Below are 24,613 nucleotides of genomic sequence, written 5' to 3'. Positions count from 1 at the left end.
GATTCATTGAGGGTACAATAAGCCAGGTTACACTGATTGCAATTGTTAAGTAAAGTCCTCTTGCAATCATGTCTTGCCCCCATAAAGTGTGACACACACCAGAGCTTTTTTTTTTTTTTTTTTTTTTAAAGCACCATTTATTTTTTTATTTTTGAGACAGGCTAGAGTGAGAGTGCACTGGGGTCAGCATAGCTCACTATAACCTTCAACTCCTGGGTTTCTGTGATCCTTCTGTCTCAGTCTCCTAAGTAGCTGGAAGTATAGACATTTACCGCTATATGCAGGTGATTTTTCTATTTTTTAGAGAGGAGATTTTGCTCTATTACTCAAGCTGATCAAGCTCCTAGCCTCAAGTGATCTTCCTGCTTTGGCCTCCCAAAGTTCTAGGATTACTGCACAGTGCCCAACCATTTTTGGATAGTTTATATTTCTTGTTTATGGTCACTGAATCTTCTGTTGTATTATTGTTACGGTAAGGCAGTGAACTGACCAAGATTTCTTTAAATGTCTGGAGAAAAATTGAAAAAAAGGATCATGTATTATTAAATCTTTTGATAGATGCCTCAGGGAAAGCTGTTGCTGTCCAGAGGGCTAAACCAAAGTATTACCTGCTCCAGGCCAACCCAAATACACAATCCAAAATTTCATTAAAAATTCTTCACTGCCAGTGTTGTGTCCAGCCATCTGCTCTGGGAACAGAGTATGCTGAGTTGGGATTAGGAATTTGGGATGGTGGCTAGTTTGAGCTATTTATTTATAAATGATCGTTTGTGCCTAAAATCTGTCATCTATTTTTTTGTCAGATTTACCAGGACCTTGCAACTCCAAAATTAGTAAAAATAATAAAAATTGAGTATTTTATTTTCACATTAAAATTTTTATTTTTTATATTGGAATATAAAAAATATTGGTGAGACAGGGATTCAAAGTAATATATCTCAGTTATTTTCCAGTTGTATTTTAATGAAAAATTCATATCTCCTCTTGAAAAGTTAATTATATAGTGTACTAAATTTCTTGATATATTGGGTCAATTTTAGACTCTCTTCTGTTTGTTTGTGTGACTTTGTTATGTAGCCCACGGTCTTTTTCTTTTTTTTGAGACAGAGTCTCACTTTATCGCCCTTGGTAGAGTGCAGTGGCATCACAGCTCACAGCAACCTCCAGCTCCTGGGCTTAGGCTATTCTCTTGCCTCAGCCTCTCGAGAAGTGGGACTACAGGAGCCTGCCACAACTCCCAGCTGTTAGCCCACAGTCTTATTTATTTATAGAATGACAAGGTCTCCTTCTGTCTCCCAGGGCTGGAGTGCTCACTGCAGTCCACAGCTCCTGGACTCAAGCAGTCCTCTTGCCTCAGCCTCCTAAGGAGCTGAGACTACAGGCATGTGCCACCATGGCCAACTCATTTACTTTTTTTGAGGAGGCAGGGTATCCCTCTGTTGCCCACACAAGTTGAACTCTTAGCCTCAGATGATCCTCTATCTTTGGCCTCCCCAAGTGCTGATATTACAGGTGTGAGCCACTGTGGCCAGCCTGTGAAGATGTATCCTTATCTTTTCTCAGCTGTCAAGTAATCCTTGGTTGTCTGTTCGTGCTTAAGGTGGATATCTAAAAGTTGTTTTGATATCCTCAGCCATTGGGGGTCAGGGTACTGTTGGTGTCACACTCCATTATGGATGATCTGGATGGGCATTTGTTGGGAAATCCCCATTGGTAGCTTTAATTCTTTTTAATGAAGCCGTGTTTCCTAGAAAAAAATCCTCCAGTTTCCTGAGAGGAGAGGTATAGCTTCTGGTTTTAGGTGTAGGTTAGGTCTTAACCTCAGCACTAATAAGTTTTTTTATACCCCAGGTTCAAATTAAGTAAGGCGCTTGGCTCTAAACTGTGCCTGACATCCTCCTGATTAATGTCAGTCTTGTCTTTTTGCTGTAGATTAAACTTCTAGACTTGGATGGGAAAAAAAATTTGTTTTTCAAATAGATTTCACTCTGTTTTCTTAGTTAAGCTGAGAAATACCATCCCCTTTGCAGAAAAACTGGTGTGGTTCTACTGGTTCCTGCACCCTTCAGAGATTGTATTTTGAGCTGTTACCTCATTCCTCTGAGGTAAAAATTGAAAATTGTTATATTGATGAGAATGCTTCCTATCTTATGGCAAGTGAATGTTAGTTTCAAGTTGCAATTTTCTTTTCTTCCTTTCTTTTTTTTTGCCACAGAGTCTTACTATGTCCCCCTTGGTAGAGTGCTGTGGCGTCACAACCCACAGCAATCTGAAACTCTTAGGCTTAAGTGATTCTCTTGCCTCGGTCTCCTGAATAGCTGGAACTACAGGTGCTCCGCCCCAACACCTGGCTATTTTTTTGTTGTAGTTGTTGTTTGGCAGGCTCGGGCCGTGTTCGAACTTGCCAGCCCTGGTGTATGTGGCTGGCGTTCTAGCCACTGAACTGTAGGTGCCGAGCCTCAATTTTATTTCTAATTTGTTTATTTCAGAACTTTGTTTACTGTGGGTTCAGACTTTAACTTTTCCAGGCCTGCTAAGTCTGTTACAGTTAATCCATGCTAATCTGCTTTTCCTCTTCCAAAATTTTGGTGCTCTTGGATTCTCTCATGTTTCCCTTTATTGAAGGTCTATCTTTTTTTTAATCTCCCTAATGTAATTTTAGTTGATCTTTGAATGGGAGAAAATTTTATATCTGTCTTCAATTGTATATTTAGTTGATTAATTTCTACATACTAATTTTTTACTAGTCCACTTAGTAAGTTATCTCAACTGTATTTGTTTTTCTGGTAAATCTTTTGGGTTTTGGAGGTAAAGAATTATAATTTGTATAAAATATTTTTCCTTCTTCTAAATTTTTATATTTAGTTCTTTTTTTCTATAATTTTCTATAATTTCATTGGCCAGTACTTCCAGAAAGTAAAAAACAGTATGTTTTTTATTACTTTATAGTAATTAAAAAAAGGATATCCTTGTCTTATTCTTGACTTTAATGATAATGCTTTTGAACATTTGCTATTATGTCTTATGTATTTTAGCATATATAAATATGTCATATTGATTTCGAACTGTGCCATGAACACTGATAGCCTTTGCTAAAGGGAAGAATTCACCTTAGCTTTCTTTGTAGTTCTTTTACTTTAGAAAGCTTTTAGATAGGCTTATGGTAGAAAAATGAAAAGTATCTTTGTTGGACCTAGTTTGAAATTTGTCAGAAGTGCTTTCCTTTGCGATTTTATTTTTTTGAAGTTCATCACCTTTTTTCAGCAAGTACTGATATTTTCTTCTTTTATGTCAGTGTTTATATTTTAACTGCCACCTTTTCGTTGTTTTTTTTCATGAGAACATCAACTATTGTGTTGATTCTCATTGATTAAAAACATAGATAAAAACTGAAAGCATTTATGATTTATGATGATGATTTATGATGATCCCAAGGAAGCTTAAAAATTAATTAGAAATTTTCTGAAATTTTGAGGTACAGGCAGAGACTGTGTGGTAATTGTTTAGGAGTTAGGCAAGTATTTAGGAGTGGGCTTAAGTGGCTTTCACATCCAGTTACCTTTTTGAATTCTAAGAAAAGCCCTGTGAACCATTTTTATATCATATACGGTAGTGAAAATTGAAGCTTGGAGAAGTGAAGCTCAATATTAAATTGCTAGTTAGAATTGACTTGTGGTAGAAAAGTGTCTAAATAGAGGAGATTTTATTTGGATAATGGAGAAGTGGTCAACTTTTAATCTGATTGTTTTTCTTTATAGGATAAAGTGTTTTGTGATTGAAACGTATTCTCAGATATGTAGAAGTGACTAAATTTATTTACAGTCTTAAGATTTGAAAATAGCTGTTAATAGTTAAATGGTTATTCTGTCTTGAGAAGTAGATTACTGCAGAGAACTAAGGAAAATCCTATTCTCTGCCACATTTTCTTCTGAAGAGACTGAATTAACTTCTGGCAACTACCAGAGGGTAATGTGAAGTCAGTTCTAACTTTTCTATCCCAGAAATTATTTTAGTCTTTGAAAGGATTCAAGAAAATTACTGAAAACCTACATATTTTATAACATTTGTGGATTTATGTTGTCTCATTCTCTGAAAATCATTATATTGATCAGGATACTTCTTACCTTAGGACAAGTGAGTATTAACTCCAAGTTCACTTTTATTGTTTTTAAAGTTGCCTTTTAGCCTGACAGTTTGGGCTTGGTAGGTCTTCCTTTTGAAGCTTATGTATTTTTAAAACTGATATGGTTATTGTTTTATTGAATGGCTGAGTTTAAAAAAAAGCTTTATTATTTGTTTATATTATTGTATAATACTTAATTTCATATTGTTTAGCAGTTATGAATATTTAAATTCTAAACTTTGCTACTTCCTAGCCGTAGTCTTGGACAGCTACTTTTTAGAATTTATTTTTAATCTGTAAAATGGAGTTAATAATGATTCTAATTCAGGAGTTTGCTATAATAAGCACCAAATTCATGTTAACTATTACTGAATGGCTGTATGTGGTTATGTGGTGTTTTAAAACAATTTAATTGAATTGTGATTTTTTTTTTTTTAGGTAGAATCTCACTCTGTTGCCCAGGCTAGCATGCCATGGTTTCAGCCTGGCTTGTAATAACCTCAAATTCCTGGGTTCAAGTAATCCTCCTGCCTCACCCTACTGAGTAGCTGGAACTATTACAGTACCCGCTATAGTGCCTGGCTAATTTTTTTACTTTTAGTAGAGACAGGTTCTCACTCTTGGTCAGGCTGGCCTTGAACTCCTGAGCGAAAGTGATCCTCTTGCCTCAGCCTCCCAAAGTGCTAGGATTATAGGTGTGAGCCATCATGCCTTACTAAATTTGAATTAAATGTTATCAGCACATTAAAGTTTTTAAAATTTTCTATTGTGGTAGTGTTAAAGTTTTTTTCATGTTAATTTAAAATTTGAAGCTTTCTCTTTATCATAGCTTAACTGTTTTACTGTAAGGAAGTTTTCCTTGAGAAGCTGTTTTAGAGTAATAGTGTTCAATAGTTTTAGAAAATAACACCTTTTAGGATATAGAGTAGTGATTTATAGATCTTGGGGTAAAACAGATAATCATTATTAAGGTTTTTTTTTTTTCTGAGATGGCACCTCTCTGTGTTGGCCACCCTGGGTTTGAAATCTTGGAGTCAGGTGATCCTTCTGAGTAGGATCTGGGACTATAGGCATAGTTGGTACCTGGTTTACTTTTTTTTTTTTTTTTTAGACAGAGCCTCAAGCTATTGCCCTGGATAGAGTGCTGTGGCATCACAGCTCACAGCAACCTCCAACTCCTGGGCTCACGTGATTCTCCTGCCTCCGCCTCCCAAGTAGCTGGGACTACAGGTGCCTGCCACAACGCCCGGCTGTTTTTTTGGTTGCAGCTGTCACTGTTGCTTGGTGGGCCAGGCTGGATTCCAGCTCAGGTGTATGTGGCTGGCGCCTTAGCTGCTTGAGCCATAGGCCCCTAACCGCAGTTTACATTTTTAAATAGAATTATCAGTTTTCGTTAAAGCAGTTTTAAATGTATCTTTTGCCATTTTTCAACCTCAGCATGTTGAGGTACAGCTCTTGCTCTTTAAGCGTTGGAGACTGGTTTTGAAATTGTTCTCTGGGTATAGTATTTGACTCCTGCATTGTCTTGGGACTTCGGGCAGTTTTAATTAACGTATGTGAGCTGCTGTTTTATTATAGAAAAAAGTATTTTACTTAAAGGGGCTACCATCATAGTTAAGTGTTATTCAGTCAGATGCTTAGCTGTGTAAAATTCTAGATTAAAGCAGATTTTAAAGTATATTTTATTAATCACTACCTAAACTTCCTGCCCTCCTTATGAAACTATTTGTCAGTGTGATGTAATCCTTCCAGAGGTTTCTTTTTTCCCCCATGAATTTATGTAAAAATACATAACCGTAGGAAAAATGAAGGATATATAGGTTTTGGGGGTATTTGTAACATTGTGGTAGTAACATGTTTTGTGTTCTTAACATTTTTAGTCAACAGTATATCTCGTAAGTTTTTTCTTGTCAATAAGATTTACCTATTAAAATGCCCTAATCTGTTCACTTTTTCCTATCTCCCATCATCATCCTTGTTTCAGCTACTGTCATTTCTTACTTGGACCATTCCAGTGGCCATCTAGTTGGTTTCTTTGCTTCCAGTTTTGCCTTCTTACAATCTACTTCTCACATAACAGCCAGAGAGAGTGATCTATTTAAAACCTGAGGCTGTATCAGCTCTTTGCTGGAAACACAGCAGTGTTCCTGTTAGTAAAACCCAGACTCTCACCTTTAGAATTAATGCTTTGTAGAACAGAGATGTTTACCTATTTTGATTACTGATTTTTTTTTTTTTTACAAGACCCTAAAACAGTGTCTTGGGTGTAGTAGGTGTTTTGGAAATCTGTCAAATATAATTAATGAGTTAACTATTGGTTACCATGAGTTCTGTGCCAGTTGATCTCATCTCATCCTCTTCTTCCCTTCCTATTTTGTTCCAGCCACACTGGTTTTATTTTGTTGCTTGAATTGGCCAACGTCATTCCCTCTAAACTTTGCAGGAGCTGTTTTCTTCGCTTAGAATGTCCTTACCTCAATTTCCTCACCGGTGGATCTTTCTTGTCATTTTAGATTTCACTGTAAATGTCACTTGCTCAAATAGGTGTTTCTCAGATCACCAAACTAGTTAATATCTTTACTCTCTGTCATCATTCTATTAAAACTTTTTTTAATTAAAAAAAGTGATAAACAGATCATGTAGTCTAAAAATTAAGAAAACACTACAAGATATAGTGAAAGATTTCTCCACCCGTCACCCATAGTCTCTTTTTTATCCTTACAGTGGCTCTTTATAGTATTTATAGTATGTGTTTTTGTCTTTTTTTGCATTTTTTTGGCTGGGACTGGGTTTGAACCCGCCATCTCCGGCATATGGGGCCAGTGCCCTATTCCTTTGAGCCTCCAGGTGCCACGCTTTTTTTTTTTTTTTTGAGTCATAGTCTTACTCTGTTGCCCAGGCTGGAGTTGCGGTTGTGTCAGCCTAGCTCACTGTAACCTCAAACTCCTGGATTCAAGTGATCCCTGCCTCAGCTTCCCCAGTAGATGGGACTACAGGCATGCACTACCACACCAGTTAATTTTTAAATATTTTGTAGAGATGGGGCTCTCATTATGTTGTCCAGGCTGGAGTAAGTGTCCTCAAACTAGTCTTTAAGACCTATACAACCACTGTCTGACCTTTTCAGATAACCTACTCTGTGAAAGTGAGGCTACTATACAACCAATGTCACTCACTGTTTCAGATAACCTACTTTGTGAAAATGTGGCTACGATGTATATAAACTATTTCCACTTCCTATTTTACAAATTTGCTTACAATCTATACTCATACTTCATATTTTCTTTGCTAGGTCTCCTTACCCACATTTTGACCTATGAGATCAAAGTGGTTCCTGTTCAGTCTTGGCTTTATAAGAGTCTGGCACGTAGTAGGCACTCAGAAAATATAAGTTGAATTTAGCAGAATGATGGAAGAGTTTGAACTTTTGAATTTTAAAGACCTGGGCAAGTTAGCATCTCTGAGCCACCATTTCTTAATCATTAAAGTGGGACAAAAACTATACCTGTGTACCCTGGTGTGGTGGCTTATGCCTATAATTGTAGCACTTTGGGAGGAGGAAGTGGGAGGATTGCTTGAAGCAGTAGTTTGAGGAAGAGCAAGAGTCCATCTCCTCTAAAAATAGAAAAATTAGCCGGGCATGGTGGTGGGCCTCTATAGTCCCAGCTACTTGGGAGGAGGCAGGAGAATTGTTTGAACCCAGAAGTTTGAAGTTTCATTGAGCTAAGATGATGCCACAGCATTCTGGCCTGGATGACTGAGCAAGATTCTGTCTTAAAAAAAAAAAAAAAAAAAAAGAAAGAAAGAAAAAATCATACCCATATAAATGGTTGTTTGGGAGATTTAATTAAAAAGCTAATTCTGGAGCTTAGAAGTTTGAAATCAGTTTCTCTGGGATCAGGGTAGCAGGGCTACCCTTCCTCTGGAGAGAATCCAGCGGGGAAGAGTCCCTTCCTTGCCTCATCTGTGTTCTGGTGACAGCAGAATTCTGGCTGTATAACCTCAATCTTCCCTGATCTGCTTGATACTCCCATTGCCTTCTTTTCTGCCTGTGATCTCCCCCACCTCTCTTTCATTAGGGTACTTCTGACCGCATTTGGGACCTACCCAGATGATCCCAGATAATTGCACTCTAAAATCCTTAACCTAAATCATAACCTGCAAAGACTTCTTTTCCATCTAAGGTAACTAACATGCATCAGTTCCAGGGATTGGGACCTGATGTTTTCGGCATCCATTATTTAGCTTGCTTCTTTACTTGAATATAAAGCATAGAACATAGTACCTGCTTTCTGGGTAGAGTCAAGAATGATTTCAAATTCTCAGAAAGATATAATCATATTGGTTAATGGGAGCCAGAGAATTAAAAAAAGGTATTAAAAAAGATGAGATAGGGGACATTATGTATTAAACCATATCATTTTACTTAATATAGTGAATTAGTAAGATAAATTTATATTGAAGATTATTTTTATTGTCAGATTTTGAATATATTCCTAATCAAATTGGTGGGAGGATTTACCTATACTTTTATGTAGTTTGTTGAGTACATAGCATACCCTGGAAAGGATGTGGTGAATGTGGGAATATATTGCATATTATTTTACTAAAAATTAGATATTTTCCTTCCTTGTTATCCGAAGAAGTTAACATGTAAACTATGTGAAGAGATTAAGAATGAGAAGATCACAGAGTGGGTATCATATATCTTTGTGTATGTTAGACAGGAATCATTTAGAATAAAAAGGAAAATAAAAGTACCTTTTTTAAAAAATGGTTTTGGTTAGAATAACATTAAAAGTCTTATTCTGACATTTATTATTATTTTTTTTCCCAATCTTCCTAACAGGTTCTTTGGCATGGACACAAGTTCAGTGGGAGGATTAGAACTGACTGATCAGACTCCTGTTTTATTAGGGAGTACGGCCATGGCAACTAGTCTCACAAATGTAGGAAATTCATTTAGTGGTCCAACTAATTCTTTAGTGTCTAGATCTAATAAATTTCAAAACTCGTCTGTGGAAGATGATGATGATGTTGTTTTTATCGAACCTGTACAACCTCCCCCACCGTCTGCACCAGTGGTATCTGATCAAAGAACCATAACATTTACATCATCAAAAAATGAAGACCTACAAGGAAATGATTCCAAAATTCTTTCTTCCTCAAAAGAGTTGGTATCTCAGAAGGGAAGTGTAAGTGAGACAATTGTCATTGATGATGAAGAGGACATGGAAACAAATCAAGGACAAGAGAAAAATAACTCTGATTTTATTGAACGGAGACCTTCTGAGACTAAAAACAGAACCAATGATGTGGATTTCTCCACTGCCAGTTTTTCAAGAAGTAAGGTAAATGCAGGAATGGGTAATAGTGGTATCACCACAGAACCAGACTCTGAAATTCAGATTGCTAATGTTACAACTTTAGAAACGGGTATAAGCTCTATGAATGATGGCCAATTAGAAAATACTGATGGACGAGATATGAACTTAATGATTACACATGTAACATCACTGCAGAATACCAACTTGGGAGATGTCTCTAACGGACTGCAGTCAAGTAATTTTGGTGTTAATATACAAACATACACCCCATCTTTAACTTCACAGACCAAGGCTGGAGTAGGACCTTTTAATCCTGGTAGAATGAATGTGGCAGGAGATGTGTTTCAGAATGGAGAATCTGCAACTCATCATAATCCTGGTAAGCAGTAAGTGATAGAAATTCTAACTCATGTAAAGGAATTTAAGCCTTTGGCTGATTCTTTTTTCGTTCTAGTAAATTGGTGTTACCTCTGTTAGTTTCTTCATGTGAAATATGATTTTTTAAGTTCGAACTTATAACTAAGAATTGTCAAACCATGTCTAGTATTTCTCTCGTATATTGTTAGAAAATGAATCACATTGGGAGGCTGAGGCAAGAAAATCGCGTAAGCCCAAGTGTTAGAGGTTGCTGTGAGCTGTGTGATGCCACGGCACTCTACCGAAGGGCGGTACAGTGAGACTCTGTCTCTACAAAAAAACTGAATCACTGATAATTTTGTTGTGTTACATCTTATTTGCCATGTTCACTTTTTGCTAATAGATTTGTTTTATTAATAAGTAAATTAAGAACAAAAGGATTAATAGCACACTTATAATGTAGTATAATAATTGCATTTTGATTGGTTTCAACTTGCCCTGTGTTTTGTTTTTTATTTTAAGAGTTGGCTGAGGTTTTCTTACAGGTCGTTCTTTCTTTCCTTTTTAAAAACTACTTGAGAAGGGTGAGGGCTGGGGGAAAAACAATTTAAAGGTATGATTGACATGCAAAAGGCAGTACATATTTAATACATACAACTCAGTGTGTTCCTGTGTTTATTTTTAACTGCTTAATCTGATGTTTTTAGTTAGCATTTTATTTTATTTTTTTAATTTTGAAAGTTGGTAGATTTCTTGACTATTTGAAAATTTTTTCTGTGGGCAGTCTTGTTCTATGGAAACATTAAAATATGGAATTGGAAGTTATAATTCTGGCTATTTCATGACATGTCTGTGTATGTTTCTGTCTCTCTTTCTCCTTGCACTCAATCCTGTGCACATGTGTGTGTCTGTTTCTGTCTCTCACATACCTCTCTGTGTCTATCTCATTCTTTCATCATTTTGGGCTTATTAACAACCTTAGTAGCCAAGGAATTATGTAGAATAATGTGGAGTAACTAAAACCTGAGCAGTGTAGAATGCTCTATGAAGTGCTAGTTGCTTTAAAAATTTATTTGGAGAGAAATGTCTGATTATTAAAGAGTGTTTAGAAAATCTATAATTAAAAATGAGAAGGTGGGTGTGGTGGCTCATGCCTGTAATACTAGCACTTTGCGAAGTGGTGGCGGGTGGATTGCTTGAGCTCAGGAGTTTGAGACCTGCCTGAGCAAGAGTGAGATCCCATCGCTACTAAAAACAGAAAAATTAGCTGGGCGTTGTGGCAGGTACCTGCTACTTGGGAGGCTGAGGGAATAGGAACACTTGAGCCTAAGAGGTTGAGGTGGTTGTGAGCTGTGATGCCAGGGCACTCTACCCAGGGTGACAGAGTAAAGACTCTGTCTCAAAAAAAAAAAGAGAGAGAGCGCCAGGCCTGTAGTCTCAGAGAGAGAGAGAGAGCAAGAGTGTGCACACAAGTGCGTGCACATGACACCAGGCCTGTAGTCCTAGCTACTTGTAAGGCTGAGGTGGGGGGATTGCTTGAGCCCAGGAATTAAAGGCCAGCCTGGACAACATAATGAGACTGTCTCTTTAAAAACAAAAAAAGTCACCTTGTAGTCCTGCTAACTGAAGATGACTACTGGGTCTTTCAATCTTTGTTTGTTTTAACCTGGTTGAAATATAGCTCTGTGTAGTTTTGCTTTTTGTTTTTTCCTCACTTATTATACTGTGTTTTTTTATACCATTAACTTTTTTTTTGACACTTTGTCACCCTCAGTAGAGTGCTGTGCCGTCATAGCTCATAGTGACTTCAAACTCTTGGGCTAACGCAGTTCTCTTGCTCAGCCTCCCAAGTATCTGGGACTACAGGTGCCTGGTCACAATGCCAGATGGGGTCTTGCTTTTGCTCAGGCCTGTCTTGAACCCGTGAGCTCAGGCAATCCATTGCCTTGGCCTCCCAGAATGTTGGGATTATAGTCTTGAGACAACAAGCCTGGCCTTACCATTAACATTTTTTGCAAGTTTTAATGTCTATAATGGATTTTGATGTACTATTCCCTTATTTGGCTTTTACATGGTTTCCCATGTTTTACTGTTGTAGACTGTGATGAACATCTTTGTTCACATTTCTGATTATTTCCTCAGGGTATATTCCTGTAAGTTAAGTTGCTGGGCCACGTGATATGATTTTACCTCCATATCCCCAAAGATTTTTGGTTTGGAATTATCTGTCTTGTTTCTGCTGGTGTTAAATTTGTTCCTTATTACTGTCTTGAAATTTCTTGTTACTTCTAAGAACTCTTTCCCCAATATACATCAGGCAATCACCCGGTTACTGGGTGACTGCCCGGAATAAGATAGGCTCCATAGGTTAGTTCGTAAGTTGAATTTGTATGTAATTTGGAAGAGTACCTATTACCTGTGATAGCCTTTGTTTGTAAATGTGAGTTGTATGTATGTCAGTTAGGTGTATCTAATTCAGGGACTGCCTGTATATATTTGTAGGTAGGTAGGGGTATGTGTATGTTGGTATAGGTGTATGTATTAGTTTGAGCATTTTTAACTCACAGAAATATGTTGTCATGCATGTATTGCTTTTTAAAAAACTCTTAGTGGCTGTATATTAGTGTTTGTAGTTTTGCAGCTTACATAAAGGTTTAAAAAAGTGCACAAATTAGTTTTCAAATGAGTATTTTGTCTTTCTTGTTATTATAAATATATTAAATGCATAAGAATATGAAGAAGAAAATCAGTTAATTAATGGTACATGAATTATAACCTGAGATCATGGCATAGTCTAGTTTTGAAACTTCTTCAGCTGGGTGTGGTGACTCACACCTTTAATCCTAGTACTCTGGGAGGATGAGATGGGTGGAGCCACCTGAGCTCAGGTGTTGGAGACCACCCTGAGCAAAAAGTGAGACCCTGTCTCTACTAAAAATAGAAAAACTCTCAGCTACTCGGGTTTGGCCTGAGCTCAAGAATTTGAGGTTGCTGTGAGCTATGATACCAGAGCACTTCTATCCCAGGGTACAGAGTGAGACTCTGTTTCAAAAAAGAAAAGAAAAGAAAACAAAGGAAAGAAACCTCTTGTACCACTCCTTTAAATACCTAATAATAGATCTTAGACTTTTGTCCATATCAGGTATACATAATTCTGGTTCTTCCTATTTAAATAACTCCTGTTGAGAATATTGTTATAGGGGATATTTATTTCTTTGGGAATATTGCTGCAACAAAGGGATATATCATCACAGGAACTGTGTTCTATTAATATTTAACTTAAACTTACACAAGGGCACATAAACTACTTATAAGAAAACAAACAGGCATAACTGTTCCTTTTGCATTTATGAATTAACTCTTGCATGTATGTGCTATTTTTATTTGTAATAGAGGACGATAGAGTTATAAAATCTTGGCTGTTTCTACTACTACTTGGACTAATTGTGACTTGGGCAAATTTAACTGCTGGCCTTTTGATGTCCCTTTTATGATACAGAGGGTATAGACAAAGTGATTAGGTTTCTCATATTTCTAAGAATTTTTTTTTAATGATAGGGGAAGTGAAAATGTGAGAATAAGGAAAATGTAACAGCTATGATTTAATTAAAAAAAAAAAAAGAAAGGGAGCCACTATATAATTTTTACAGGGCCTAAAGCTAAGTAGGAAAAAAGCACCGTTTTTTCAATAGCAAGGCAAAAATGACCTTAAGTTTAAATAGACTTCTTCAAGGATGTATTCAAATGATAAGCCTACAAAATTGAAGATTCTAAGGAGCAGCATTTGTGTTGCAAAGAGCTATTATTTCTAGTGTACATTCAAGCATAATTGTTGTTTGCTTTATGAGATCAGATTCCTAGGACTTTTAGTGATTTTCTTTCTTTAGTATTTTTACCTGTTTGTTAAAACGGATCAAGATAGCAGGATAACAGGATTCCAGAATGAACTCTTGTTTATGTATAAAGTATTTTTTTTCTTAATTGAGAGGCATTACAGAATCAGGTAAAATCTGAATAGCAGTGAGTGCGTGTAAGCCCTTTGAAACCTTTAGATTGATGGAATGAGTCAGAACCAAGAAATTGTCCTATAAAAACCAGCACATTGTACCCCATGATTGCATTATAATGTACACAGCTATGATTTAATTAAAAAAAAAAATAATTTGGTGGTAAGGAAGTTTCCCTGAGCTCTGTCATATTTGTCTTTTCCATAGAAGGGCACCTTTTATGTATAGAAGTTCAAGATTGAAGAGAAACTTGAAAGGAAAAAAATTTATGAGAGACTAAAGTAATAGAAGTTAGAAGTGGTAGTCTGAGACTTTCAAAATGAAGATAGATTATAGGTATTGATAGAGTCTTGAGAGACCTGTGGAACAGGAACTCATCCAACAGGCAGGAAACTTCCTGCTGAGTACTAAAGAATCTTAGTATGAAAGACAGAAGATGCACTTGGGCATTAATAGTTAAGTTACAGATACCTCAGCGCTGTGCTGTGCTGTGCTGTGCTGAATCTTTGCAGTGCTAGAGTAATTCGATGTTGGATTAGTATAGGCATACCTTCTTTTATCATACTGTGTTTTATTGCACTTTACAGATAACTGTATTTTATACAAATTGAGTTGGTGGCAACCTTGAGTTGAGCAAGTCTATCTGTGCCATTTTTCCAACAGCATGTGCTCACTTCATGTCTCTTGGTAATTCTCACAATATTTTAAACCTTTTCTTTATTATCATATCTGTTGTGGTGATCTATGATAGGTCGTCTTTGATCTTACTATAGTAATTGTTATAGGGCACCACAAAACCCCACCCATATAAGATGTTGAACTTAATTGTATGTGTTCTGACTGCATCATTGATAAGCCATTTTTCCATCTCTATCCTGCTCCTGGGGCCTCCCTATTACCTGAAACAATAGCAATATTGAAGTTAAGCCAATTAATAACTATAAAGGCTTAGAATTGTTCAAGTGAAAGGCAGAGTTGCATGTTTCTCACTTGAAATGAAAAGCTAGAAATAATTTCATTGAAGAAGGCATGTCTAAAACTGAAAGCTAGGCCTCATGGGCCAAACATTTAGCAAAGTTGTGAATGCAAAGGGAAAGTTGTTGAAGGGAATTAAAAATGCTACTCCAGTGAACACAGAAATGGTAAGAAAGTGAAACAGCCTTGTTGCTGATACAGAGAAAGTTTGAGTGCTCTGGATGGAAGATCAAATCAGCCACAACTTTTCCTTTAAGTCAAAGCCTAATCCAGAGCAACTGCAGTTCTCTTCAATGAAGGCTGAGAGAGGTGAGGAAGTTGCCGAAGAAAATTTAGCAGAGATTGGTTCATGAGGTTGATGAAAAGAAGCCACCTCTGTAAAAGTGCATGTTAAAGCAGCAAGTGCTGATGTGGAAGCTGCAGTCAGTTATCCAGAAGATGTAGCTGAGATAATTGATGAAGGTGTCTACTCTACACAATAGATTCACAATGTATCTGAAACAGCCCTGTATTGGAAGAAGCCATCTAGGACTTCACAGCTAGAGAGGAGAAGTCAATGCCTGCTTTCAAAGCTTCAGATCATTTTATCAGAACTCATGTAGCTGATGATTTTAAGTTGAAGCCAGTGTTCATTTACCATCTCAAAAATCCTAGGGCCCTTAAGAATTAGGCCAAATGTACTCTGCCTATGTTCTATAAAAAGAATGACAGAGCTTGGACAATAGCACATTTGTTTATAGGATAGTTTACCAAATATTTTAAGTCCATTGTTGAGACCTATTGCTCAGCAAAAAAGAGTACTTTTAAAATATTACTACTCATTAACACTGTACCCCGTAGCTCTGATGGAGATGTACATGTTGCTTTTATGCTTGCTAACATAGCATTGGTTCTACAGCCTGTGGATCAAGGAGTCATTTTGACTTTTAAGTTTTACTATTTAAGATACACATGTCATACATAATGTGATAGCTACTGTTTAGAGTAATTTCTCTAAGGGATCTGGGCAAAGTAAATTGAGAATCTTTTGGAAAGGATTCACCTTTCTAGATGCCATTAACAACATTTCTGACTCATGGGAGGGGGTCAAAATAACATTAACAGGAGTTTGGAAGAAGTTGAATCCAACTCTCATAGATGACTTGGAGAGAGGTTGTTCAGGACCTCAGTGGAAGAAATAATTGCCAATGTGGTGTAGCAGGAGACCCAGAATTAGAAGTGGAGTCTCTAAAGATGTGATTGGAGTACTGCAGTCTCATGATAAAACTTAAATGTTGATTTCTTATGGATGAGCAAAGAAAAGGGTTTCTGCAGATGGAATGTATTATTAGTGAAGATGCTGGGAACAGTGAATTGACAATAAAGGATTTAGAATATTACATAAACTTAGTTGATCAAGCAGTGGTAGGGTTTGAGAGGATTAATTCCAATTTTGAAAGAAGCTCTACTGGGAGTAAAATGCTATTATTAAAAGAGTAATCTTTCATGAAAGGAAGAGTCAATCAATGGGCAAACTTAATTGTCTTATTTCGAGAAATTGCAAGAATCCACCCAACCACTATCCTGGTCAATCAGCCACCATCAACATTGAGGAAAGATTCTTCCAACAAAAAGATTACAACTTTCTGAAGGCTCAGATGATTGTTAGCATTTTTTAGCAATAAAGTATTTTGAAATTAATGTATGTAGATTTTTAACAAAAGACAATGCTGTTGCTCATTTAATAGACGATAGTATGGTGTAAACATAATTGCTAAATGCACTAGAAACAAAAAAATTTGTGACTTTGTTGTGACATAAAGCTTTATTACTCTGGTCTGGAACTGAACCTGCAGTGTCTGAGGGTGTACTTGTGTACATTGGCTTAACTCCCATATGTGCTATATGTAGAGGCTACGAAACTAAGCATATGTCTATTTGGGAAATCTGTTCTTAAAAAGATGTTTTAGAAATAATTACATATAAACTTTCAGATTTGTGTTACATTTGTCAAAGGTTCTAATCGGTTAGGATTTTATTTTACTTTTATGTTGATATATGTGTTCCTTGCTGAAAGTAATACTCTATAAATACATGAATACTTATTGCTTAACAACTAGAGACTGATATTTAATGGTTCCTATGTACTGTCCCTCTGTTTTATTGCATATATTATCTCATTTAATATTTACCATTTGTATGAGGTTGGTACTATTTCCAGTTGAGAGCAGAGTGAGGCAGAGTTTAAGTAGCTTTCCAGTTTTGTTAAGTGATAAAGCTAGCTAAAATGTAAACCAGACATTCTAGTTTTTAAAGTTAATTTTTAAAAAATTTACAAAAATTATTTACATTTATATTTATGTTATATTTTAAATATATATGTTATATTTCAAACAACAAACTGTTTTGAAAGATGTATACATTATGGAGTGACTGAATAGAGCTAATTAGCATATGCTTTATCTCCCATACTTATTTTTTGTGGTGAGAGAAATTAAAATTTACTAACATAGTAAATAACAGAATATTCAGAAATATAATATATTATATTATGACAGACATTCTCACTCCAAAGCTTGTGCTATACCTATATATACCTCAGCTGTATTGTTGCTTCATTAACATCTCAAGCTTGTACAAAATGGAAAGTTTAAACTATTTCTCTGATATAAATTTCAATGTGTGTAAACAAACACCTTTTTAATTACTCTTCCTTGTGCATTTTGTCTTTAAGATTCTTGGATCTCCCAGTCAGCCTCATTTCCTCGTAATCAGAAGCAACCAGGGGTAGATTCTTTATCACCAGTGGCCTCACTTCCTAAACAGATTTTCCAGCCTTCTGCCCAACAGCAACCCACTAAACCAGTTAAAGTTACTTGTGCAAACTGCAAAAAACCTTTACAGAAGGGACAGACAGCTTATCAACGAAAAGGATCAGCTCACCTCTTTTGTTCTACTACCTGCCTTTCTTCCTTCTCTCACAAGCCTGCTCCAAAGAAACTCTGTGTTATGTGTAAAAAGTAAGGTTTACCTTTGAACATCATTCTGCAAAGTTGAACTTTGGTGGTATAAAATTTTAAAGATTTTTTAATAAGAGTTATGGAGATGTATTACTATATTTTAAAAGTTGGTAAGCTAGTTTGAATCCTAAAGCCAAACTCAAATTTGTAATGGCTTTGAACGTTTCTTTATCTAGTCCCAGGTGGCTTTGAGATAGAAGGCTTCCTGTTTGGATAGACTTTGGGTTGATTAACATAAGCCATTGTAATTAATTTTGTCTGTAATCTCTTTTAGATTCTTTGTATTTGTAAGAATGCATAGTTATTGGAAGAATTTAGTTCTAGCCAGATAAAAATGTTAAGCAGTTTTTATATGACTAATTCTGTATTAAAATAAATCAACTTTTATACTGCCCTCAGCTTGACATTATTTAAAATTGGCTAATCTTTGTATTATGTATGTGTTTGTTTTGAACATTATTAAGTGATAAGAAATACTCTTTCAAGACTCATATACCAGCTTTTTGCCAGCTTTGGAAAGATAGGATCTTCTCTCTAGCCATTTTTTAGGTCTAACTTCACTAGTTAAAAATAGCTGCAATATGGTATATTATATTTAAGGTCAAACTAGGTGGACTTTCTGTACCATATCTTGAATTAGCCAAGTCTGCGAAGCCATATTTAGATCTTGGAACTCGAGAAAGGGCTAAGAGTTTTGTATATGTTTAATAAATTAAAATACTGAATCAATTATTACAGTTTTTAAAGTGCTTTACAGTAGCAAAGTTAAATCTTGAAATTTAGAATTAAAAGAAAATTTCAAAGGTCATCAATATTATCACTTACTAAGATTTCTGATTATAGTTGGAGAGCCACGTAGAATGATGAGTGAGTAAGGTGGGTGGGAGATATTTTAAGTTCAGTTACTCCTTTAGAACAGATGTCCTGTTGTGACCTGATGTTTTCTCTTTACCTGGGGGAGGGTTATTAAATAGGTATTATTATAAATTTATACTTGAGTGAATTAGTCTTTGACATTAATTTCATGTAATTAGGGTTTTTTTTTCTTTTCTTTGAGATAGAGTCTCCACTTTGTTTTGCCCTTGGTATAGTGCCATAGAGTTACGAATAATGGCTCTGGCTGGGCGCCTGTAGCTCAAGTGGCTAAGGTGCCAGCCACATACACCAGAGCTGGCGGGTTTGAATTCAGCCCGGGCCTGCCAAACAACAATAACAACTACAACCAAAAAATAGCCGGGCATTGTGGTGGGCACCTGTAGTCCCAGCTACTGAGAGGCTGAGGTAAGCGAATCACTTAAGCCCAGGAGTTGGAGGTTGCTATGAGCTGTGATGCCACAGCATTCTACCCAGAGCGACAGCTTGAGGCTCTGTCTCCAAAAAAAAAAAAAAAAAAAAGAATTATGGCTCATAACAACCTCAAACTCTTGGGCCCAAGTAATCCTTGCCAAGTACCTGGTACTACAGGCTCCAGCCACAACACCTGGCTGTTTTTAGGGATGGGGGTGGGGTGATCTTACTCTTGCTAAGGCTGGTCTTGAACACCTGAGCTCAAGCAGTCCACCTGCCTGGACTCCCAGAGTGCTAGGATTACGGGTGCCACCGTGCCTGGCGTTATTCCATATAATTAGTAATAGCTTTTTTTTTTTTATTTTTAATTTCAGGTTGCTTGTTCATTCTTCTTCGTTTGAAGTACTCTCTTTTTTTTTTTGTTCATTTTCTTCTTCCTCTGGCAATGTTCTTTCCTGTTGCCTCCCTAGTAGCTGGGATTACAGACGCCCACAACCTCCGGCTGTTTTTGATGTTAGTAGAGACAGGGGTCTTACTCTGGCTCACTGCTGCTCATACTGGTCTCGAACCTCTGAGCTCAGGCAATCCACCCGCCTCGGCCTCTCATAGCGCTGGGACTACAGGCGTGAGCCACCATACTCGGCCTTTTTTTTTTTTTAATGTTCCATATCTGAAATCCTTTTCACTGAATTTTAAGATAGGTGGTGGCAAGTAACATAAAATACTTTTTGCTTCTCAGGCTTTTTTCTAGGAGTCCATATTTTATTGTCAAGAGTTTCTAAATAATAAAAGTGACCCTAAAATAGTGTTTGATTTTTCAGACTCAATCTGTAGAAATGAAAATTGTCATTTACTACTCTTAAGTTTGATTTGTTTAAATGAAAGTATACTTGTACCTCTTTATTTTTCAGAGATATAACCACAATGAAAGGAACCATTGTTGCTCAAGTGGATTCAAGTGAGTCCTTCCAGGAATTCTGTAGTACATCTTGTTTGTCTCTCTATGAAGACAAACAGAATCCTACTAAAGGAGCTCTAAATAAATCAAGATGTACAATCTGTGGTAAACTAACAGAGGTTTGTATTTTTGTACTTTATCACATAGTTGTAACTGATAAGGAGTCTGTAAGAGCTGTTAAATATTCCTATCAGCATATATTTCTTTGAAAGTGAAAAAAATCTATCACCTACTTATCTATTATGTAATTCTATTCTCCTATAGGTAGGATAATTTAGGAAAATTGTTACATTAAATGCCCTTTTTCCCCCTTGAGGTTGGGAGCACTCACAGACAAAAACCATATTGTTGTGGTTTTTGTCTAATAGTATGTTTGTTTAAAGTTCAGTGGTTCTCAACCTTCCTAATGCCGTGAACCTTTAATACAGTCCAAAGAGGTTGCCACCCACAGGTTGAGAACCACTAGTTTAAACAAATAGGCTGACTACACAAGAAATACAGATAATCTAGTTGAGGAGTAGAACAAGTAGAGGGAATATTTTTATATCAGTATGGTATTAAAAAGTAACCTATTTATATATACCTCATTTGGATTATTTATAATATTGGTTCTCTCCTACTTTTTCTAATGTACTTAATAATTTTTGTTGAATTTGTGTAAAGATTTTCAGTCTGGTCTGTATGTTTATGAAGTTCAATAGTACCATTATGCAAAGTTGGTTGTTTTCTATTGTTTTTGATAAGCTCTTGAGAAGTTTGTAGTGATATATCTGAGGGGCTTTTTTCTTTTCTTAGAGCCATACATGTGGTCCTGTGTGTATAAACAGTTTAAAGAATTATGACATGTACTTTGTTTTTCCTTTTCCCCAAACAAGCCTTAATGAGGCATTTTTTTGTGTCTGTTGGACCACCTATATCAGACTGATTTGTTTTTTAATATTTTGTTTATTCTTTTTCTTTTAGATTCGCCATGAAGTTAGCTTTAAAAATATGACTCACAAACTGTGCAGTGACCACTGCTTTAATAGATATAGAATGGCCAATGGTCTAGTAATGAACTGCTGTGAACAGTGTGGAGAGTACTTGCCCAGTAAAGGTGCTGGGAACAATGTTGTGGTGATTGATGGTCAGCAGAAGAGATTTTGCTGCCAAAGTTGTGTCAGTGAATACAAACAGGTAATTCATGTTCTAATCAAAACTGCCTATTCTTTAGAATGTTTTGAAAGCGCTAACAATTTACTCTATCAGTATTTATTAGCCAGAATTATCTTGGAATCTTGTTTAATTCCATTATCGTCATCATATCTTGTAGATGACCTACCTCAAGTGAATTCTGAAATGCAGATGGTCCCTGACTTGACTCAACTTTACAGCGATGCAAAAGGAATACTCATTCAGTGTGTTCCTCTAATTAGGATGGGATTAAGTCCCCATAAACTACTCTGAGTTTAAATGGGTCTTAAAATGTACTTTTGACTTAGGATACTTCTAACTTAAAAGTTTGTTGAGATGCAACCCCATAGTAAAGTGAGGAGCAACTATATATGTTGATTATTGGAATAAACTTAACGATTTTACATAGTAAATGCTACCAGAATAATTCCTCTTTTGAATTTTCTTCTTTTTTGGGAGTTGAGGAAGGGTTTCAAATATGATTTTTCAAACTGTTAAAACTTAGCTTAGAAATGGTTGTCTTGTTTATATATGAATTTAAGGTTAATTTCAGTTTTAAAGTCATTTTGATGTAGTTTATTTTGAATTTATACATGTGGCTCAAAAATAAAATGTATGTTAAAAGATACACTCATAGAAGTTAACTCTAATTGCTATTTTCTCTTGGTTCTATACATCATTTCCAACTATCACTTCTTAATTCTTAGTGTTTTATGTGTTTCCTTTTTTTTTTGAAAAATTAAGGAAACATAATTTGTTAGTCACTTTTGTTTATACAAAGGGCAGCATATAGTATATATTGTTCTATGTCTTCCATTTTGCACTTCACAGTGTATTTTGGAAATCAGTCCCTATCTCTCTGGGTATGTAGACCTTCATTCTTTTTTATGGTTGTATAGTTTAAATTTTGAGGAATTTTGTGAAATCCATTGTGAAATTAAAGAGATCCATTGTTAAAAATTAAATGATAGAAACTTATAGAAAAGTTCTATGTATGTTAGTTTGCTGTAATTGCCATAACAAAATACCACAGATTGGGTGGCTTAAACAACAGAAGTTTATATTATCATAGTTTGGAGGCTAGAAGTCCAGGATTGATTTCTGGTGAAGCTTCTTTCTAATTTAGAGACAGCTGCCTCTTCCTACCTCCTCACACAGCCTTTCTCTGTGAAAATGGGAAAAAGAGAGGGAGATCTCTGGTATCTCCTCTTCTTATAAAGACATAAGTCCTGTTGGATTAGAGCCCTACCCCTATGACCTTATTTCCCTAGAGGACCTGTCTCTAAATATATTGGAATTTGGGGTTTTAAGATACTAATTTGGAGGGGACATAGTTTAGTCCATAACAATATTAAAAATAAAGATAATAAATACTCCCTAATTATTTTACAACATTTCAATATTATCTGTGTTTTTAAAGTTATACACGCATTATATTCGTGTGGTAGAAATGCTCTATATAATGAGTGGTGTGCTTCTGTGCATCTTGTTCCAATTACACGTTCAGTTCCATGTCTGTATCTTGAAATTCAATAGTAGTAGAAGGAGTATTTTTGCAGTGAAGGCTGCAAGTACTGGCACTCCATCATTCCCTAGGAGCTGATGGCTGACCGTGTATGAATCAACAGAGGTCTATACAGCAGTTTGATTAGTTTGTTTTCGTGGCTATTACAAATAATAGATCGTGAATAAACTTGCATCTGCTTTACTTGGGTATTTGTGGAAGTATGACTTCAAGGTGAATTCTTAGAAGCAAGATTGCTTGGCTAATGTTTGGTGCGTATGTTTGTTATGTATCATTAAATTCCCATCTTTTGGAGTCCTACCAGTTAGTTTTCCTTCTGCAATAGGGGAAGTTGCTGTTTTCCTATAGTCTCACCAACAGAGAATATTAACACCTCATTCTAATTGGTGAAAATGGCATCTCAGTGTAGTTTTAATTTGTATCCCTTTCATTAGGAATGATGATGAGCAGATTTTCTTTTTTTTTGTTGCTGTTTGGCCGGGGCTGGGTTTGAACCTACCACCCTCGGTATACGGGGCTGGTGCCCTACTCACTGAGCCACAGGCGCCACCCAAAATAACAGTTTTTGGCCAGGGCCAGGTTTGAACCCGCCACCTCTGGCATATGGGGCAGCACCCTACTCCTTGAGCCACAGGTGCCTCTCTGAGCAGATTTTCTTGTTTCAAAGCTGTCTTTCCTTTTATGTGAACTGTTTATTTGTATCTTATATCAATTTTTCTGTTTGGGCTTTGATGTTAATTTTTTTCCCATTAGACTAAACATTTATTTAATGTGCAAAATGAATCTGTAACTTGTTCACAAAACAATTATTTATGTACCAAGTACTGTGTTCCAGGCACTGTGCTAGTTGCACAGGATGTAAGACAGCAGTAAAGAAGACATAGTTCTTGCCTTCATAAGGTTGATGTTGGGGTGACGTACTTCACATTCTTGTAGATAAGGAAGGCTTATGGAAATGGAAAGGGTTAGATTATTTATAATCCTCAAAACTAATCCTATTGTTTGATGTTGTTGCTGATGTTGTATTTGCTATTTTCTGTCACCTAGGTAGCTTGTTAAGAGTTCTGGCTTTAGGGTTAGGTGGCCCGGGTTAAAGTCATGGCCCAGCAGTTATCCACTGTGTGCTGTGGGCAAATTACTTGACACCCTGTGCCTGCCTTTTTTCCCATCTGTGAAGTTGGGAAAATATTAATCCTTATTTCAGCATTACTATAAAGATAAAATCTGTGTCTTTCATCTTGAGTTTTTAAGAACCTAGTTCAAGAAACTGAGCAAACCTGTTTTCCATTAGCTTCTTTTGCTCTGTTCTAATTACCATCTCCTACTTTCTCAAAGATAACCACTATTTTGACTTTAGACTTTTTTTGGGGTGGGGTGGGGTGGGGAGACAAGAGTCTCACTATGTCACCCTTTGGTAGAGTGCTGTGGTGTCATAGCTCACAGCAACCTCAAACTCTTGGGCTTAAGCAATTCTCTTGCCTCAGCCTCCCAAGTAGGTGGGACTACAGGCGCCTGCCTTAGTGCCTGTCTATTTTTTGGATGTTGTTGTCATTGTTTAGCAGGCCCGGGCCAGGTTCGAACCCAGCAGCCCCAGTGCATGTGGCCTGCACCCTAACCCTAACTGAGCTGTGGGTGCCAAGCCTCAGACATCATATTTTGACTTGTGACTTGCTTATAAACTTTATGTAAATGGCTTTATTGTGTCATGACAGTCATCCTTGTTATTGTGCATAACTGTGATTGGTTACTTATAGTGTTACTGTTGCTTTTGGTCATGTAACGTTTTTTGAGGTTTTTTTTTTTTGTTTGTTTGTTTTGTAGAGACAGTTTCACTTTATCACCTGTAGAGTGCCCTGGTGTCACACAGCTCACAGCAACCTCC

General features: G+C 36.4%; 1 protein-coding gene across 3 annotated transcripts in view; it reads left to right on the top strand.

Moving 5' to 3' along the window:
- Positions 1-24,613, top strand: part of ZMYM2 (zinc finger MYM-type containing 2) — a 110,594-nt gene that overhangs the window by 24,089 nt on the left and 61,892 nt on the right. For 2 of the 3 annotated variants that reach the window (XM_053563361.1, XM_053563360.1), the window contains exons 2-5: positions 8,973-9,829; positions 17,503-17,788; positions 19,987-20,152; positions 20,997-21,209. In XM_053563361.1, coding sequence (XP_053419336.1) covers positions 8,983-9,829; positions 17,503-17,788; positions 19,987-20,152; positions 20,997-21,209 — 1,512 coding nt within the window. In that variant the 5' untranslated portion in view covers positions 8,973-8,982. The remainder of the gene's footprint in view (positions 1-8,972; positions 9,830-17,502; positions 17,789-19,986; positions 20,153-20,996; positions 21,210-24,613) is intronic. The other variant, XM_053563364.1, reaches the window with a different exon arrangement.

Source organism: Nycticebus coucang, chromosome 15, assembly GCF_027406575.1.
Source record: "Nycticebus coucang isolate mNycCou1 chromosome 15, mNycCou1.pri, whole genome shotgun sequence".
NCBI classification, from domain to species: Eukaryota; Metazoa; Chordata; class Mammalia; order Primates; family Lorisidae; genus Nycticebus; species Nycticebus coucang.
This window is presented reverse-complemented; position numbering and strand designations above follow the sequence as displayed.